The sequence below is a fragment of the Erythrolamprus reginae genome, chromosome 13 (genome assembly GCF_031021105.1).
Source record: "Erythrolamprus reginae isolate rEryReg1 chromosome 13, rEryReg1.hap1, whole genome shotgun sequence".
NCBI lineage: Eukaryota > Metazoa > Chordata > Lepidosauria > Squamata > Dipsadidae > Erythrolamprus > Erythrolamprus reginae.
The window spans coordinates 13,389,122-13,408,109 of record NC_091962.1 but is presented as its reverse complement, the minus strand read 5'-3'; the positions used below and the strand labels follow the sequence as shown (position 1 = coordinate 13,408,109).

The 18,988-nt window shown below is 42.7% G+C and overlaps 1 protein-coding gene across 1 annotated transcript in view; it reads right to left on the bottom strand.

The window, feature by feature from the left end:
* Window positions 1-410: 410 nt before the first annotated feature.
* KLC2 (kinesin light chain 2) overlaps window positions 411-18,988 on the bottom strand; it is a 29,227-nt gene continuing 10,649 nt past the window's right edge. Inside the window, exons 5-16 of the mRNA XM_070766739.1 lie at window positions 17,541-17,763; window positions 16,251-16,338; window positions 15,394-15,495; window positions 13,842-14,015; window positions 11,891-11,990; window positions 9,460-9,509; window positions 9,252-9,322; window positions 8,306-8,414; window positions 6,603-6,746; window positions 5,265-5,389; window positions 3,846-3,905; window positions 411-3,205 (exon numbers count right to left, since the gene is read on the bottom strand). Coding sequence (XP_070622840.1) covers window positions 3,172-3,205; window positions 3,846-3,905; window positions 5,265-5,389; window positions 6,603-6,746; window positions 8,306-8,414; window positions 9,252-9,322; window positions 9,460-9,509; window positions 11,891-11,990; window positions 13,842-14,015; window positions 15,394-15,495; window positions 16,251-16,338; window positions 17,541-17,763 — 1,280 coding nt within the window. The 3' untranslated portion in view covers window positions 411-3,171. The remainder of the gene's footprint in view (window positions 3,206-3,845; window positions 3,906-5,264; window positions 5,390-6,602; window positions 6,747-8,305; window positions 8,415-9,251; window positions 9,323-9,459; window positions 9,510-11,890; window positions 11,991-13,841; window positions 14,016-15,393; window positions 15,496-16,250; window positions 16,339-17,540; window positions 17,764-18,988) is intronic.

The window sequence follows — 18,988 nt, the reverse complement described above, 5'->3', positions numbered from 1 at the left end:
CAGCCCCCACCCTCCTTGTCTTTCGCAAATTACTCAAGACCCACCTTTGTCGCCAAGCATGGGGGAGTTAGGATATTCCTTCCCCATGGCCATTACAAGTTATGTATGGTATGTTTGGTTTTTATAATAAGGGTTTGTAGTTGTTTTATTAAATTGGATTGTTACATGTTGTTTTTTATCATTGTTGTTAGCCGCCCCGAGTCTGCGGAGAGGGGCGGCATACAAATAAAATAAAAAAATAAAAATAAAAAAATAAAAAAATTATTTTTTTAAAAAAAAACCAGGCTTGGAGATTCATATCACTTTGATTTTCTGATTCCAATCGGATGTATTTAAATGGGAAGGAAATTTATTTAGAAAATTAAAAATGGGAAAGAATTTTTCTGTTGTTAAAAAAAGACCAAACCAAATAATATTCCTCTTGTTTTATTTCTAGAGCAACATAATTAAATACAGAGGACAATCCTGTTCCTTTCATTTCACATACACACACACACACACACACACCCTCGACGTAACTTGTTATACAACCTCTTCTTCTTCGCACACAGACCCCGTGAGTGTGCCCGCAAACATGCACGCAAGATTTAAGTGACATAAGTTACCGGGGCTCTGCCCGTTTTGGAATCCAGGGAAGGGACGGGGAATAAAAAAATATGAAAAATAATAATAATAATAACAAGCAGCATTTTGCAGTGAGGTGGCCCAGAATACGGAGAGAAAACCCGTTCGGAAATTGGATCGGATCTTCGGTTCCAGCCCAGTTTTCCACCCCTTTGGCTTAAATCCTTAGCTAGGATGATTTTTCACGGAATGGAGGCACAAGCGACACAGGAAGAAAAAAAAAAGGAGCCGTTTTATCTTGCTAAGAAGAGGGGCGAAAGCATCACGTTTGGGAAGACGGTCAGAGAGAAAGAGAGGCTGAGCGTTAAAAGGATTGTGTGGATGGATGGATGGATGGATAGATAGATAGGTAGGTAAGTAGGTAGATTAGATAGATATAGGTAGGTAGGTAGGTAGGTAGGTAGAAAGTTAGGTAGGTAGAAAGTTAGGTAGGTAGATAGATAGGTAGGTAAGTAGGTAGATTAGATAGATATAGGTAGGTAGGTAGAAAGGTAGAAAGGTAGGTAGGTAGATATATGTAGGTAGGTAGGTAGAGACAGAGAGATAGGTAGATTAGATGGGTAGGTAGGTAGAAAGGTAGGTAGGTAGATAGATAGATGTAGGTAGGTAGGTAGGTAGAGAGAGATAGGTAGATTAGATAGGTAGGTAGATTAGATAGATAGATATACATAAATAAGTAGGTAGGTGGGTAGGTAGATAATTAGATAGATAGATAGATAGATAGATAGATAGATAGATAGATAATTAGATACATAATTAGATAGATAGATAGATAGATAGATAGATAGATAGATAGATAGATGTAGGTAGGTAGGTAGATTAGATAGGTAGGTAGGTAGATTAGATAGATGTAGGTAGGTAGGTGGGTTGGGTGGGTAGGTAGGTAGATAGATAGATAGATAGATAGATAGATAGGTATGATAGATAGACGTGATAGAGATAGATAGATAGATAGATAGATAGATGTAGGTAGGTAGATAGGTAGATTAGATAGGTAGGTAGGTAGATTAGATAGATAGATGTAGGTAGGTAGGTAGGTGGGTTGGGTAGGTAGGTAGGTAGGTAGATAGATAGGTATGATAGATAGATAGGTATGATAGATAGATAGACGTGATAGAGATAGATAGATAGATAGATAGATAGATAGATAGATAGATAGATAGATAGATAGATAGATAGATAGATAGATAGATCCCTCTACGCATTGCACCTGAGCAAAGAAGGAAGGTGTGGGAGGGCTATCTAACACCCATTTAGAAGACAGCCAGTGAGGATTTGATTAATAATCCCCGTCTTGCTTCCTTGCACCCAAAAACCTGGAGGGAAGACAAGAGAGGAGCAAAAAAAAAAAAAAAAAAACCCAAACCCAGAACAAGGTAGGAATGTTGGCACGGACAGACTCAGGTTGTCATTCCATTGTAAGCGAGCCTCTACAGGGGGGGGGAAAAAAAAGGCCGCAGGAAGTACACTGCTCAAAAAAAATAATAAAGGGGGACACTTAAGCAACACAATATAACTCCAAGTAAATCAAACTTCTGTGAAATCAAACTGTCCACTTAGGAAGCAACGCTGACAGTCAATTTCACCTGCTGTTGTGCACATTCAACTTTGTACACAACAAAGGATTTAATGAGAATATTTCATTCATTAAGATCTAAAGTGGGTTATTTGAGTGCTCCCTTTATTTTTTTTTTTGAGCATTATATATCGTAATCCAGGCGGTTCCCCCCAAAAAGAAGTAAACATAAAAATAAATAAATCCACTGCAGATTGAGGAGAAAGAGGGAAGGGATTTAGAGGGGGGGGGATAACAGATCCTAAACAAAGGATCTACTAATGGCAAAAGCGGTGGGAAGAGAGCCCTTCAAGGGTCTCTAAGTGTAATTATTATTTTTTTGCAGAAAAACAAAATAAAGGGGGCTTTCAAATCCAGGCCTTGCTAGTTGAGAACATTTTGCAACCCATAAGCGCAAAAGACGTCACAGGGACCCCGGGAAATTATTATTATTCTTCCCCGCCCCCCCCCCCCCCGGACTCGATCCGCTCCTTTCCATCACATTCCCGGGAAGAGGCCTTGACAAACCATGCAGGCTTTGGGGATTGGGGGGGAAGTGGGGGGGGTCCCTCGGCTCCCAACAGTTCGCGGAGCGTTGTGACATCTTGCCTTAAATCTGGATTTAAGAGGCGGGTGGTCGAACAGTGGCCCCCGGTCCCAGGGCTGAGGACGAGAGCGGTGGAGGCAAACATGCTTGGGGAGATGAGGAAGACCTTGGATGTGGGGTCCGCGGCGTGCTTGTGGGGGGGGGTCCGCGGCGCCCTGCGAGGGGAAAGTGAGAGAGCTGCTCTGCCTCGGAGCCGCAATTGGCGGGAACGCTAGGCCAGCAGGACAGGGAATTCGCGGAGGAGGAGGTTCCGGGTAGAAGAAGCTCCAAGCAGCCCTGACGTGGGTCTGGATTTCCAGGACGACCACACCCACCCCACGACCGAGCCGCGGGGGACGTCACGCCATCAGGGACCTTCGGCGCGGCAGGTCGACAGTGCTGGCGCTTAAGCCTCGGCTGTCGCAGAGTTTGCCGGAGTCCTAGAGAGGGGAAGGGAGCGAAGAGTATGGAAGGGGGCAGAGAGGCCACCTTTGCATCCCTCGTGTTTGGGGGATTTTGCCCCTCCTTCCTTCCCCGCCTCCTCCCCCTTTTCTGCTCCTTCCTTCCTTCCTCTTCTGTCCTTTCCTCTTCTCCTCCATCCTTTCTCCTTCCTTCCGTTCCTCCCTTTCTCTTCCCGCTTCCTTTTCTCCTTTCCTTCCTTCCTTCTTTCTTTCCCTTTCCTCCCTCTCCTTCCTTCCTTCCTTCCTCCCTCCTTCTTTCTTTTCTTCCTTCCTCTTCCTCCCTCACTCCCAACTTCCTTCCTTCCTCCCTTCCTCCCCCCCATCCCTTCCTTCCCTTTCCTTCCCTCCCTCTTCTCCACCCTTTCCTTCCCCTCCCTCACTGTCCCTCCCCTTCCTTCCACCTCCTTCCCTCTCTCTTCCCCATCCTCCCTCCCTCCTTTATGAAAACAATCCAACAGCTCAACCAGATCACATTGTTATCAGAAGACAGGCCACGACCTGCCATTTTGACACAGTTGGAAAACGAGTCTCGCGGCTTCCCACCCACCCATGCCAGCTTGCCAACGGGAGCCCAATCCAAAAAGAGGAGGGTGGGGCAGCTTCCCTACAGGTGTGTTACCTGGCTGGCTCTTCTTCTAGGCTTTTGTTCAGGAAGTTGAGCGAACTGGCCCTTTTAATCCTGCAGCGAGAGAGAGAAAATCCCGAACGGGTGACATTTCTATTCTATTCTATTCTATCCCTTATTCTATTCTATCCCTATTTCTATTCTATGCTATCCCTAATTCTATTCTATTCTATCTCTAATTCTATTCTATTCTATCCCTAATTCTATTCTATTCTATCTCTAATTCTATTCTATTCTATCCCTATTTCTATTCTATTCTATCTCTAATTCTATTCTATTCTATCCCTATTTCTATTCTATGCTATCCCTAATTCTATTCTATTCTATCTCTAATTCTATTCTATTCTATCTCTAATTCTATTCTATTCTATCCCTATTTCTATTCTATTCTATCTCTAATTTCTATTCTATTCTATCCCTATTTCTATTCTATGCTATCCCTAATTCTATCTATTCTATCTCTAATTCTATTCTATTCTATCTCTAATTCTATTCTATTCTATCCCTAATTCTATTCTATTCTATCTCTAATTCTATTCTATCCCTATTTCTATTCTATGCTATCCCTAATTCTATTCTATTCTATCTCTATTCTATTCTATTCTATCCCTATTTCTATTCTATGCTATCCCTAATTCTATTCTATTCTATCTCTAATTCTATTCTATTCTATCCCTAATTCTATTCTATTCTATCCCTAATTCTATTCTATTCTATTCTATCCCTAATTCTATTCTATTCTATCCCTAATTCTATTCTATTCTATTCCTATCCCTTATTCCTATTCTATCCCTATTTCTATTCTATGCTATCCCTAATTCTATTCTATTCTATCTCTAATTCTATTCTATTCTATCCCTATTTCTATTCTATGCTATCCCTAATCCTATTCTATTCTATCTCTAATTCTATTCTATTCTATCCCTAATTCTATTCTATTCTATCTCTAATTCTATTCTATTCTATCCCTAATTCTATTCTATTCTATCCCTAATTCTATTCTATTCTATTCTATCCCTAATTCTATTCTATTCTATCTCTAATTCTATTCTATTCTATCCCTAATTCTATTCTATTCTATCCCTAATTCTATTCTATGCTATCCCTAATTCTATTCTATTCTATCCCTAATTCTATTCTATTTTATTCTATCACTAATTCTATCTATTCTATCCCTATTTCTATTCTATTCCTAATTCTATTCTATTCTCAATATAGATTCTAATGTGTTCTATGCTATGCTATGCTATACTTAATACAGATTCTATTCTATTTTTGTTTCATTCTGTTACATTCTCAATAAAGATTCTATTCTATTCTATTCTCTATTCTATTAAAATAAAAATAAAAATGGAAGGAGATGCAGGGTAGGCCTCCCCATCGCTCCGGATCCCCCAAAACCCTGGAACTCACCCGGGATTCCTCGGTTCTTGAGGGCTGCTCCCTTGAAGTTTCTTAACCAGCATCTCACTGCTCCGTCGCAGGGCGTCTCGCAGTTTCCCGAAAGAGCCGCTGCGGCGCAGAGCTCCAGAGCCCACCTGGGAGAGACAAAGGCACACAGGTTGCCCCCATTTTTTAAGGCAACAAGGAAATGTTTAGAGCCAGGCTGCGGGAGACTACTGCTCCCAGGATTCCCAGCCAGAGGGCACAGGATATGGGGACTTGTAGTCTCTGGTAGGGGGAATGTAAAGGAGAGGGTCCTCGGAGAGGGGCGGCATATAAATTCGAAGGAAGGAAGGAAGGGAGGAAGGGAGGGGAAGGGAAGGAAGGAAAGAAAGAAAAGAAAGAAAAGAAAGAAACTAAATAAAAAAAGAAAGAAAGGAAGAAAGAAAGAAAATAAAGAAAGAAAAGAAAAGAAAGAAAAGGAAGGAAGGAAGAAAGAAAAGAAAGAAAAGAAACTAAATTTAAAAAAAGAAAGGAAGAAAGAAAGAAAGAAAGAAAGAAGATAAAGAAAGAAAGAAAGAAAGAAAGAAAGAAAGAAAGAAAGAAAGAAAGAAAATAGTAATCTGGGGAACAGCTAGGCTTACAAACTAAACTGTTAGTCTTAAGGTGGTATCAAGGGGGAAGAGTATTTTGTGTATTCTGCTCAGCCAGTATTTTTCAACTTCAGCTGCTTTTAAGAGGGGTGGATTTCAACTCCCAGAATTCCCCAGCCAGCAAGCTTTTAAAAATATGTGGATTTTAACTCTCAGAATTCCCCAGCAAACACACTTAAAGATGGCTGGAATTCAACTCCCAGAATTCCTTATCCAGCGTGCTTTAAATACATGGATTTTAACTCCCAGAATCCCTTAGCCAACTTGCTTTAAAAGAGCTGCGAGGTTCAACTCCCAGAATTCCCCACTCTTTAAGATACATGGATTTTTCCCCAGTGGAAATGTTTTTTAAGACGGCTGGAATTCAACTCCCAGATAATTTCCTTCTCTGGCCCGCTTTGAAAATACATGGACTACAAGTCCCAGAATCCCCCAGCCAGCACGGCTCTTAAAATGGCTGAAAGTTGAGAAACTGTCCCAGCCTGCAATGCGGTTTGAATCATTTGGGGGTTAACCCAGTTTAGGGTTCAGTGGGTTCCGGAACCCCAGGCTACGGTACTTTAAGCTAACCTGGTTGTTTTGCAATGTGTGAACCCAGCAACCACCCCCACGGACACAATGCTACATCTGTTGTTTTCCTTCTGCTCTTCTCATCTTAGAAGTTAGGAAAGGGTCAGTTTTTGGGGGAGGGGGGCTCTCTCTCTTTTCCTCTCACCCCAGACCATTCGGCTACTCCTTCTTCCGATTCGTTCTCGCACTTCCTGACGCCGGGTGACCTGTCCCGGTTTGGTCGTCGTTCGGTACGGTTTCCGTCCTTTAGAAGCTCTACAATTTTGCTCTGGTTGAAAGCATCCATGCCCTGGGGAATTACAGAAAATATTTACTTTATTTTTTGGAGGATAAGACTGGTACCTTTTTTCCCTTGAAAAATTTGGGTGCGGCTTATAATCTGAATGCAGCTTTTTCTAAGTTTTTTTCCCCCTGAACCCTAACAAGGGGCTAAATATGTTAAAGTGTTAAATAAGGTCCGGGAGGGAAGTGTTTTTAATAGGAAAGTGAACCCAAGAACAAGGGGACACAATCTGAAGTTAGTTGGGGGAAAGATCAAAGGCAACATGAGAAAATATTATTTCACTGAAAGAGTAGTAGATCCTTGGAACAAACTTCCAGCAGACGTGGTTGGTAAATCCACAGTAAGTGAATTGAAACATGCCTGGGATAAACATATATATCCATTGTAAGATAAAATACAGGAAATAGTATAAGGGCAGACTAGGTGGACCACGAGGTCTTTTTCTGCCATCAGTCTTCTATGGTTCTATGTTTCTATGATTTTCCCGGCTCTTACCGGCTTGCAGGCTTTTTCATTGCTATTCTCTCCAAAGAATGTTTTTTTCCAGCCCTAAGCCTTTGCAGGCCTTTTTTCATTGCTACTGGTTACAAATAAAGGGGATTTTTTTAGCCATAAGTCTTTTTCATTGCTACTCGTTCCCAATAAGGATTTTTTTCAGCCCTACGTCTTTGCAGTCCTTTTTTCATTGCTACTCACTCCCAATAAGTTTTTTTCCAGCCCTAAGTCTTTGCAGTCTTTTTCATTGCTACTCTCTCTAAAGAATATTTTTCCAGCCCTAAGTTTTTGCAGTTTTTTTATTGCTACTCCCTCTGAAGGTTTTTCAGTCTTTGCAGGCCTTTTTTCATTGCTACTCCCTCCAAATAAGGTTTGTTCCAGTCCTAAGTCTTTACAGGCCTTTTTTCATTGCTACTCTCTCTAAAGAATATTTTTCCAGCCCTAAGTTTTTGCAGTTTTTTTATTGCTACTCCCTCTGAAGGTTTTTCAGTCTTTGCAGGCCTTTTTTCATTGCTACTCACTCCCAATAAGTTTTTTTCCAGCCCTAAGTCTTTGCAGTCTTTTTCATTGCTACTCTCTCTAAAGAATATTTTTCCAGCCCTAAGTTTTTGCAGTTTTTTTATTGCTACTCCCTCTGAAGGTTTTTCAGTCTTTGCAGGCCTTTTTTCATTGCTACTCCCTCCAAATAAGGTTTGTTCCAGTCCTAAGTCTTTACAGGCCTTTTTTCATTGCTACTCTCTCTGAAGAATGTTTTTTTTCCAGCCCTAAGTCTTTGCAGGCCTTTTCTTCATTGTTAATCCCTCGGAATAAGGGTTTTTTCAGCCCTAACCAGGGGATAAAATAATGTGCTGAAGCTGACCAGACTAAAGACACTAGCCAGATGGACACCCAGTAGATAAATAATTTTTTTGCCTATTTTCCTCCCCCTAAAACTAAGGTGCATTTAACACTCCGAAAGATACAGTAATCCATGTCACACGCATACAGCCTGACACCTGACTGTCGAAGACTGTCTCATTGGCGATACAAAGTCCGTTTTCGTCCCACGGAAAAGAACAAAACACTTTTACCTGTTTGCGTGATTTCTGCGCGCATTCTTCCAGCGTCTCGGCGGCTTCCACTTTGCCCTGGCGCCGATACAGAGACCCCAAACTTTTTAGGGTGGCGTTGACGGTCAGGCTGTGGGTTGGGGGGAGTGGAGAGAAGCAAAGGCAGAGGTCAGGGAAGTGAGTTCTGTTGTTAAGTGAATCACGCCCCAGTGGTTTTTAAAGCAGAGGTGAAATCCATTTTTTTTTTACTATCGGTTCTGTGGGCGTGGCTTGGTGGGCGTGGCAGGGGAAGGATACCGCAAAAAACCCGTTCCCTCCCCACTCTGGGGCCAGCCAGAAGTGGTCGTTAAGGTTCCAGGTAGCATCCAAGCTAAATCAGAGTCCAAGTCAAAGTACGCAAAGTAGACTCCTTGTCCCAACAAAAAAACCCTTTTTTATTAAGTTGCTGTGAATTCTTCTCATTCACACCCAGCAAAGTCTTTCCAGGGTGAATTCTCAGTCCTAGATCTTATCTGGCTTGGACAGCTGCCACGTTTTCTTCAAAACATGGCAAGGAGTCTCTTGGGAGTCACGGACCAATGAAGTGAACTAATGGTCTCCTTCAAACTCCACTCCCCGGTCGCTCCTCTTTTATTCCCCCTGGGAGGGGGCCATTCATCGTCCACCTGTCTATCCCCCAAGTCTATCCTTAGCTTTTCCCTTCGTCTGGCAGCTCTGCGCATACACATACTGGGAACAGGCTCCTTCTGCTTCACTGATGCCTGACTCCGAAGGCAGCTGATAACTGTCAGACAGCCCTGGCTCTGGCTCTGCCTCGCACAAAGAGCCTTCCCCAGACTCCAGGACTGGCCCCTGTTCCTCGCTGTCCGAATCTGCTGCCAGATTTTTTTGGTGGGCAATGACACCTCATCTTTAAAAGGCTGATTTCTCCCATCTGATTCAAGGGTCCGTTTTTCCCCCCACTCACCTGTCTACTTTACAGGCTTTATACCAGCTGCCGTATTCTCTGTAAGGAGCACTGTTCTCTCGGTATTTATCCTGAAGGGGAAAAACCAGATTTTAAAACAAATTAATAAATTAAATGGGGAGGAATCGTGACAATTTGGATCGCAGCCCCCCAAATCCTAGATTGAAACGAGCCAGCCATTGACCTCTTGTGTCAAACCCCAAAATACCTTGCATTCTTCCCGTTCCTCTGCATGCATCCAGATGGGTTTATTGTCACCTGCCGAGAAGGAAAGAGACTGTTTAGAAAATTCGAGGCGTTGCGATGGGCTCGACTGCGCGATCAGACTTACTTTACGGATACCGCTTGACTTTGAACCGTTTCAGAGAGGTTGCTTAAGGCCAGGGGAAAAGATGGTGTTAGGAACTAAAGCTTATTATTATTATTATTATTATTATTATTATTATTATTATTATTATTATTATTTATTATTATTCGATTTGTATGCCGCCCCTCTCCATAGACTCGGGGCGGCTCACAACAACAACAATAACACAATATATAACAAATCTAATAATTAAAAGTCACTAAAAACCACTTATTAAAAAGAAAACATACACACAAACATACCATGCATAAACTGTATAGGCCCGGGGGGAGATATCTCAATTCCCCCATGCCTGGCGGCAGAGGTGGGTTTTAAGGAGTTTACAAAAGACAAGGAGGGTGGGGGGAAATTCTAATCTCCGAGGGGGAGCTGGTTCCAGAGGGTCGGGGCTGCCACAGAGAAGACTCTTCCCCTGGGTCCCGCCAGACGACATATGTTACAATCCGACCAACCAGGCGTTCACAGTGGGCGTGTCCCTCTGACCTCCCTGCCAATCAGCTTCAAGCTCTTTAGGGAGAATTGGCGCTAGACTTATGGCTGGGGGCCACCACAACACGAGGGACTGTATGAAGGGGTCGCGGCATTAGAAAGGTTGAGAACCACTGGATTCTGTAACGTTAAGCCATAAATCCTGGTTTTACGGCTCCCGCAGGCCAGCTTCGCACAAGGCAGATGGGAAGCTGAATCGGGCATTGTGAACCAACAACCGGGCTTAAATTCGGGTTGTGCAACATTCCCTTTGGGCTGAGCTCATCAAAGGTCCCAGCAGTGGGATCAGCACACCTGAGACAGGGAAATGACTAATCGAAAGAGAGCATTGTAGGGCACAACTGGATGAATCGCCCTGGCAGGAAAGAAGGAATTTTCGGCCCAGCCCTGGAGATGTCAAGAGTTCACGAAGAAGGTCTGCCCAATTCGAACTGGGGATATGTTGCTCTGGGAAGCAGAGCTCCTTGCGGGTGGGATGAAGAGAGGGGGGGGGGGGGGCAAGGAAGAGAGAAAGAGAAAAAGAGAGAAAGAGAAGAGAGAGAGAAAAAGAAAGAGGAGTAAGAGAGAGAAAGAGAGAGAAAAACTGAGAAAGAAAAAAAATAGGAGAGCAAGAGAGAGAAAATGAGAAAGGGAGGAATAGAAGGAGAGAGGAAAAATAGAGAAAGATAGAAAAACAGAAATAAAAAGAAAGAGAAAAAGGGAATTGAAGAAAGAGAAGTGATAAAGACAAAAGAGAGAAAAACAGAAAAACTAGGAAAGGGAGAAAGATAAAAATAGAGAAAAAGAAAGACTCTATTTCCTTCATCTCCCCTTCTTTCCTTCCTTCTCTCCCTCCCTTTCCCTCCAACTCCCTTTCCTCTATCTCTCTCTCCTTCCTTCCTTCCTTTGCTTCCTTCCCTCCCTTTTTTATATTTCTCCTTCCTTTCTTTCTTTCTTCCCTTCTTTCTTTCTTTTTCTCCCTCCCTTTTTCCTTCCTTTCTCCCTCCCTCTCTCTTTTTTCTTTCTTTCCTCCTTCTCTTTCTTTTCCTCCCTCCCTCCTTTCCCTCCCTGCCATCCTCCCTCAATTCCTCCCTCCCTCCCTCTCACCCCATCCAACTATTTATCTATCTATCTATCCTTCCTTCCTTTCTTTCCTTCCTTCCTATCTTCATTCCTTCCTTCCTTCCTCCCTTCCTTCTTTCTTCACACCCTCTCCTTCCTCCCTCTCTCCGAACCACCCTCCCTGCCTCCCTCCCTTCATTCATTCATTCATTCTTCTCTCCTTCCTTCCTTCCTTCTTTCCTTCCTTCCTTCTTTTCATCATCTATCTTTTTATGTCTTCCCCATCTACCTGCCTTTCATCTTTCTCTGTGTCTCCATCCATCCATCCATCCATCCATCCATCTGTTTCATCTTCCACTATCTTTTATCTGTCCGTCCATCCATCCATCCAGTCCTCTTTCTTTAAAAAGCTGGTGTGGCGCAGTGGTTAGAGCCCAGCACTGCAGGCCAATTCAGCTAACGGCTCACTGTGGTTCAGCAGTTCAAATCCCACCACCGGCTGCTCCAGGTGGACTCAGCCTTCCATCCTTCCGAGGTGGGTCAAATGAGGACCCAGATTTTTGGGGGGGGGGCGAGAGGCTGATTCTGTAAACTACTTAGAGAGGGCGGTCAAAGCACTAGGAAGCGGCCTATAAGTCTAAATGCTGACGCTATTGCTAAGCGGGGCTTTGCTGTTCTGTGTGAGAGTTCGCCTCTCTCCGCGCCTCCCACCACTGATGGAAATACTTCTTCCCACACTCACCGTTGACCGATCCGAACTCCCTTTCGTGCGCCTGGGTCAGGATCTCCTTGTAGAGCGTCTCGGCTTCCTTGTATTTTCCTTGCTTAATGTAAGAAGAGGCCTGCGAAGGATGATAAAATAACCCAGAGGTTAAAGAGGAGAACGAGTCACGTTCATTGCTTTACAACCGACTTGGTTTGTCTAGGGTTTTTGGGGGGACGGGGGTGGGTGTTAGGGTTGGAGAAGATTATTATTATTATTATTATTATTATTATTATTATTATTATTATTAATTAGATTTGTATGCCGCCCCTCTTCGAAGACTCGGGGCCGCTAACAACATAGAAACATAGAAGTCTGACGGCAGAAAAAGACCTCATGGTCCATCTAGTCTGCCCTTATACTATTTTCTGTATTTTATCTTAGGATGGATATATGTTTATCCCAGGCATGTTTAAATTCAGTTACTGTGGATTTATCTACCACATCTGCTGGAAGTTTGTTCCAAGGATCTACTACTCTTTCAGTAAAATAATATTTTCTCATGTTGCTTTTGATCTTTCCCCCAACTAACTTCAGATTGTGTCCCCTTGTTCTTGTGTTCACTTTCCTATTAAAAACACTTCCCTCCTGGACCTTATTTAACCCTTTAATATATTTAAATGTTTCGATCATGTCCCCCCTTTTCCTTCTGTCCTCCAGACTATACAGATTGAGTTCATGAAGTCTTTCCTGATACGTTTTATGCTTAAGACCTTCCACCATTCTTGTACCCTGTCTTTGGACCCGTTCAATTTTGTCAATATCTTTTTGTAGGTGAGGTCTCCAGAACTGAACACAGTATTATTCCAAATGTGGTCTCACCATCATTCTATATAGTGGGATCATAATCTCCCTCTTCCTGCTTGTTATACCTCTAGCTATGCAGCCAAGCATCCTACTTGCTTACAATAAAGAAGACAATGTAAACAAATCTAATATTAAAAATAATCTAAAAAACCCCAATTTAAAGGACCAATCATACAAACAAACATAAATTCTATAAGCCTAGGGGAAAGGGAAAAATTTCAATTCCCCCATGCCTGACGACAGAGGTGGGTTTTAAGGAGCTTGCGAAAGGCAAGGAGGGTGGGGGCAACTCTGATATCTGGGGGGAGCTGGTTCCAGAGGGTCGGGGCCGCCACAGAGAAGGCTCTTCTCCTGGGTCCCGCCAGGAGATGCGTTCCTGACCTTAATTAGAACCTAAGAACCTAAGAAGAGCCCTGCTGAATCGGGCCAAAGCCCATCGAGTCCAGCATTCTGTGTCCCACAGTGGCCCACCAATTGTCCTTGGGGATCTTGAGCAGAAAGAGAAGGCAAGACCCTCCCTTTCCCTTGACCCACAACAAATGGGACTCAAGGGAATCCTGCCTGCCTCAACCAACATGGACATCCGTTTCAATACTTAGCATCCATGAATCTGTCTAATCCTGCCTTGAAGCTATCCAGGCTGACAGCTGTCACGACCTCTTCTGGAAGGGAATCCCATCAACCAAGGACCCTCTGGGTGAAGAAATATTTCCCTTGATTTGTCCTCACTTTCTTACCTATGAACTTTAGGGAATTCCCCCTCGTCCCAGTATTGTGTGATAGAGAAAATAATTTTTCTCCATCCACCTTTTCTATCCTATGCAGGATTTTATGCCCTTCCATCAAGTCACCCCTTCAACGCCGTCTTTCAAGGCTGAAGAGACCAAGGCGTTGCAACCTGGTTTCATAAAGGAAGGGCTCCATTTCCTTGATCATACCTGTTGCCCTTTTTTGCACCTTTTCCAGTTCCATTCTATCCTTCTTGAGGTGCGGTGACCAGAACTGGACACAGGACTCCAAGCGTGGTTCTCATCATCGATTTGTGCAGAGGCAAAACAACACTCAATTGTTTCCTACTTAGCTCACCTTCCCCTCGCTTGGTCTCTCAAAGACCCCAACTCACCAGGTTGTTCTTCGTCTTGGCTACGTTGGGATTGTCGGCCCCCAGGCGCGACTCGTAGATCTCCAAGGCCCGCTGGTAATAGTACTGGACTTCCTCGTACTTTCCCTGGTTTTGGCAAAGGAGGGCCAGGTTGTTCAGCTGCTTGGCTACGTCGGGGTGGTACTTCCCGAGCACCTGGAAGGAGGAAAATGGTGGCACTCAGGCATTTTTAAAAAAAATAAATACAGTGGTACCCCTACCTACAAAGCTTTGCCTCTTCTCAAGAAGCATTTTTCACTTACAAACCCGAGCCTCCGAAACTGTAACCGGAAAAGGCAGGGCGAAGCCTCCATGGGGCCTCTCTAGGAATCTCCAGGGAGGAAACAGGGCCGGAAAAGGCGGGGAGAACCCTCCATGGGGCCTCCCTAGGAATCTCCGGGGAGGAAACAGGGCCAGAAAAGGCAGGGAGAAGCCTCCGTGGGGCCTCTCTAGGAATCTCCTGGGAGGAAACAGGGCCGGAAAAGGCAGGGAGAAGCCTCCGTGGGGCCTCTCTAGGAATCTCCTGGGAGGAAACAGGGCCGGAAAAGGCAGGGAGAAGCCTCCGTGGGGCCTCTCTAGGAATCTCCTGCGAGGAAACAGAGCCAGAAAAGGCAAGGAGAAGCTTCCTGGGGCCTCTCTAGGAATCTCCTGGGAGGAACCAGGACCAGAAAAGGCAGGGAGAAGCCTCCGTGGGGCCTCTCTAGGAATCTCCTGGGAGGAAACAGGGCCTCCACCCTCCCTGTGGTTTCCCCAATCGCACACATTATTTGCTTCTACATTGATTCCTATGGGAGAAATTGCTTCTTCTTACAAACTTTTCTACTTAAGAACCTGGCCACGGAACAAATTAAATTAATAAGTAGAGGTACCACTGTATATAATTTTTTGATCTGCCTAGCAGTCAACAAGAGTTGAGATATGAAAACGGGCAATAGAGGAGGGATAAATGCAGAATACCGTTTACCGTTAAGAATGAGTATAAAGATAGAAATTAGAAATGGCGAGAAGATAATATTTAAAAAAAAACAAAATTTGGAACTATTCTATTAACAGGTAGAAAATAACAGCAGAAGTTAGAAATATGGGCATGTAAACAAGGATGTATAGTAGAATAATGAACGTCGAATAATTAAGACGAGTAAATCATAGGATTATTTGGAGGTTAACTGGCAATAAATGTGATATTCTCTTTGATGTTTATAGATGTTTGATATTATTAATGGGTTACTGATAAAACTGAACAGAGGAGCCTAATCAAACAATGTAAAACTTTTAATATGGACAAGCGAAGATGTCGATGAATAGGTATTGAAAGTAATAGTTACAGTACTACTGTGTAGATTTATTATCGTTTTTTAATAGAGAATGTAGAGATTGTACCCAGACGATATACTGTTATTGCGAATATAGAAATCCTATACATACACGAAGAAAATTGTAGAATAGAAAGTAACAGAAAAAGGAAAGAGACAACAAAGTCTCTGGCTTTGACAGTAAAACTGGCGGCGTGTAACTTTAAGAAATACGTAAATACCTTCTCGCGAATCTCCAGGGCCCTCTTGCATAAAGGTTCGGCCTCCTTATATTTTCCTCGTTTCCCGTATAAGACGGCCAGGTTATTGAGGGTGGCCGCCACCTGATTGTGAGAAGGGAAATGGAAATAATAAGAATAAGAATAATCAGAAAACAAGGGAGGCTTGTTTTTCTTCACACAGGGAGGAAGGGAGGAGAAATGGAAGAAGGAAGGGAGGAGGGAGGGAGGAAAAAAGGGAGAGAATAACAGAGAGAAAAGAGAGGGAGGGAGGGGTAACGAAGAGGAAAAGGAAGGAAGGAAGGAATGAGGGGAGAGAAAAAAAGGAAGGAAAAGAAAGAGTGAGAGAAAGAAAGAAAGAAAGAAAGAGAGAGAGAGAGAAAAGAAGGAAAGAAGGAAGGAAAGAAGGAAGGAATGAGGGGAGAGAAAAGGAAGGAAGGAAAAGAAAGAGTGAGAGAAAGAAAGAAAGAGAGAGAGAGAGAGAGAGAGAGAGAGAAAGGAAGGAAGGAAAGAAGGAAGGAAAGAAGGAAAAAATGAGGGGAGAGAAAAGGAAGGAAGGAAAAGAAAGTGAGCGAAAGAAAGAGAGAGAGAGAGAGAGAGAGACAGAGAAAGGAAGGAAGGAAAGAAGGAAGGAAAGAAGGAAGGAATGAGGGGAGAGAAAAGGAAGGAAAAGAAAAAGTGAGAGAAAGAAAGAGAGAAAGAGAGACAGAGAAAGAAAGAAAGAAAAAGGAAGGAAGGAAAGAAAGAAAGGAAAGATGGGAAAGAGAAAGGAGTGGGAAGGAATGGAATTTATAAAATAAATAAGAGTCTTCAAATCCTTGAATCAAGAGCTGAGCGGGAGGGTCCCGTCCTGCACTTACAGCTGGGTGGTCTTTCCCCAGAGTCTTCTCCCGGATGGCCAAAGCATCGTTGAGCAGGTGGGCGGCTTCCTTGTATTTATTTTGGTCTCTGGTGGGGAGGAAAATGCAGATTAACTCCTTAGATTCACCTACTGAAGAAGGGAAGCCAAAGTCCACAAGTCTTAAAAGCTGCCACGTTTTTTTTTCCCTTTTCTTATATTTTTCATCTGTTTGTATTATGTTTGATTGATTGATTGATTGATTGATTGATTGGACTTCTATGCCACTCCTCTTCGAGGACCTGGGACGTCTTACAACATACAAAAACAATGCAACATCCTAATCCAATTAATTTAAAAACAGTTCATCTAAAACCCCAATAATATTAAAATCAATTTTTGTGTGTACATCTTGGTTTTTTTTAATTGTATCATAAATAAAAAACTTTTTGAAAAAAGGTTTAATCTAAAACCCCAATATTATTAAAATCAATTTTTGTGTGTACGTCTTGTTTTTAACGGTATCATAAATAAAACACTTTTAAAAAAAAATAATCTAAAACCCCAATAATATTAAAATCAATTTTTGTGTGTACGTCTTGTTTTTAACGGTATCATAAATAAAACACTTTTTTAAAAAAAGTTTAATCTAAAACCCCAATATTATTAAAATCAATTATTGTGTGTACGTCTTGTTTTTAACTTGTACCATAAATAAAATACTTCAAAAAAAATTAATCTAAAACCCCAATATTATAAAAAGCAATTTTTGTTTGTACGTTTTGTTTTTAACTGTACCATAAATAAAACTTTTTTAAAAAAGAATTTAATCTAAAACCCCAATATTATTAAAATCAATTATTGTGTGAATGTCTTGTTTTTAACTCTATCATAAATAAAACACTTTTTAAAAAAAAAGTTTAATCTAAAACCCCAATATTATTAAAATCAATTATTGTGTGTATGTCTTGTTTTTAACTTGTACCATAAATAAAACACTTCAAAAAAAATATATCTAAAACCCCAATATTATTAAAATCAATTATTGTGTGAACGTCTTGTTTTTAGCTGCACCATAAATAAAACACTTTTTTTAAAAAAAATTAATCTAAAACCCCAATAATATTAAAATCAATTTTTGTGTGTACATCTTGTTTTTAACTGTACCATAAATAAAATAATTTTTTTTAAAAAATTAAAGATTTTTTTTTTTTTAAGTTGCCATGTTTGGAGACCCACCCCCCCGGGGTTAAAGGGCCCTTTTATTTCACGCGCGCATGCACACACAAACACCCCCCGTTGAATCCCACACCTGTAGACCAGGGCCAGAATATTCAGCATGGTGGCCACGTCCGGGTGGTCGTGGCCCGAGGTCTTCTCCAGATCCTCCAGTGCCTGCTTGCAGAGTGGGACGGCCACTTCGTAGCGCCCCTGGGAAGCGTACTGGATCACCAGATTGTGCAGGGTCCTCAGGCGGGCTGGGATCTCGTAGCCGCCCTGCTGGGCCGCCGACTCTCCGCTGTGGTGGGTTTGTCCTGCGGAGAGAGAGCTCCATCAAATCGGCTCGAAAGAGACCGCAGGCGTATTTCCCCCGTAGAAATGCAGGAGGCCCACGACTTATAAAATACAGTGGTACCTCTACCTACAAACGCCTCTACTGATGAACTTTTCTAGATAAGAACCGGGTGTTCAAGGGTTTTTTTTTGCCTCCTCTCAAGAACCATTTTCCACTTACAAACCCGAGACTCCGAACTGTAACCGGAAAAGGCAGGGAGAAGCCTCCGTGGGGCCTCCCTAGGAATCTCCGGGGAGGAAACAGGGCCGGAAAAGGTGAGGAGAAGCCTCCATGGGGCCTCTCTAGGAATCTCCTGGGAAGAAACAAGGCTGGAGAAGGCAGGAAGAAGCCTCCGTGGGGCCTCTCTAGGAATCTCCTGGGAGGAAACAGGGCTGGAAAAGGCAGGAAGAAGCCTCCGTGGGGCCTCTCTAGGAATCTCCTGGGAGGAAACAGGGCCGGAAAAGGTGAGGAGAAGCATCTGTGGGGCCTCTCTAGGAATCTCCGGGGAGGAAACAGGGCCGGAAAAAGTGCGGAGAAGCCTCCCTGGGGCCTCTCTAGGAATCTCCTGGGAGGAAACAAGGGCTCCATCCTCCCTGTGGTTTCCCCAATCACACACCTTATTTGCTTTTACATTGATTCCTATGGGGAAAAATATGCTTCTTACAAACTGTTCTACTTAAGAACCTGGTCCCAGAACAAATTAAGTTCGTAAGTAGAGGTACCACTGTAATAGAATTAACAAGTGTTGGAAGGGACCTCTGAGGTCCTGGAGTCCAACCCCCCTTTTCGAGGCCTTGTAGACAGACAAAATCTCTTCTTTTTTAAATTATTTTTTAAAGAATACAGTGGTACCTCGTCTTAAAAACTTAATTAGTTCTGTGACCAGGTTCGTCAGTAGAAAAGTGCATGCATACTCCATCCCAAAAGTCACCCTTTTTATTTGTTTGTTTGTTTGTTTGTTTATTGGATTTGTATGCCGCCCGTCTCCGGAGACTCGGGGCGGCTAACAGCAACAATAAAACAGTGTACAATAGTAATCTAATACTAAAAACAATTAAAAACCCATTAATATAAAAACCAGACATACATACATACATACATACCATGCATAAAATTGTAAAAGCCTAGGGGGAAAGAGGATCTCAATTGTCTCGCACCGCTGGGAATTATTTATTTATTTATTTATTATTTATTTATTATTTGGA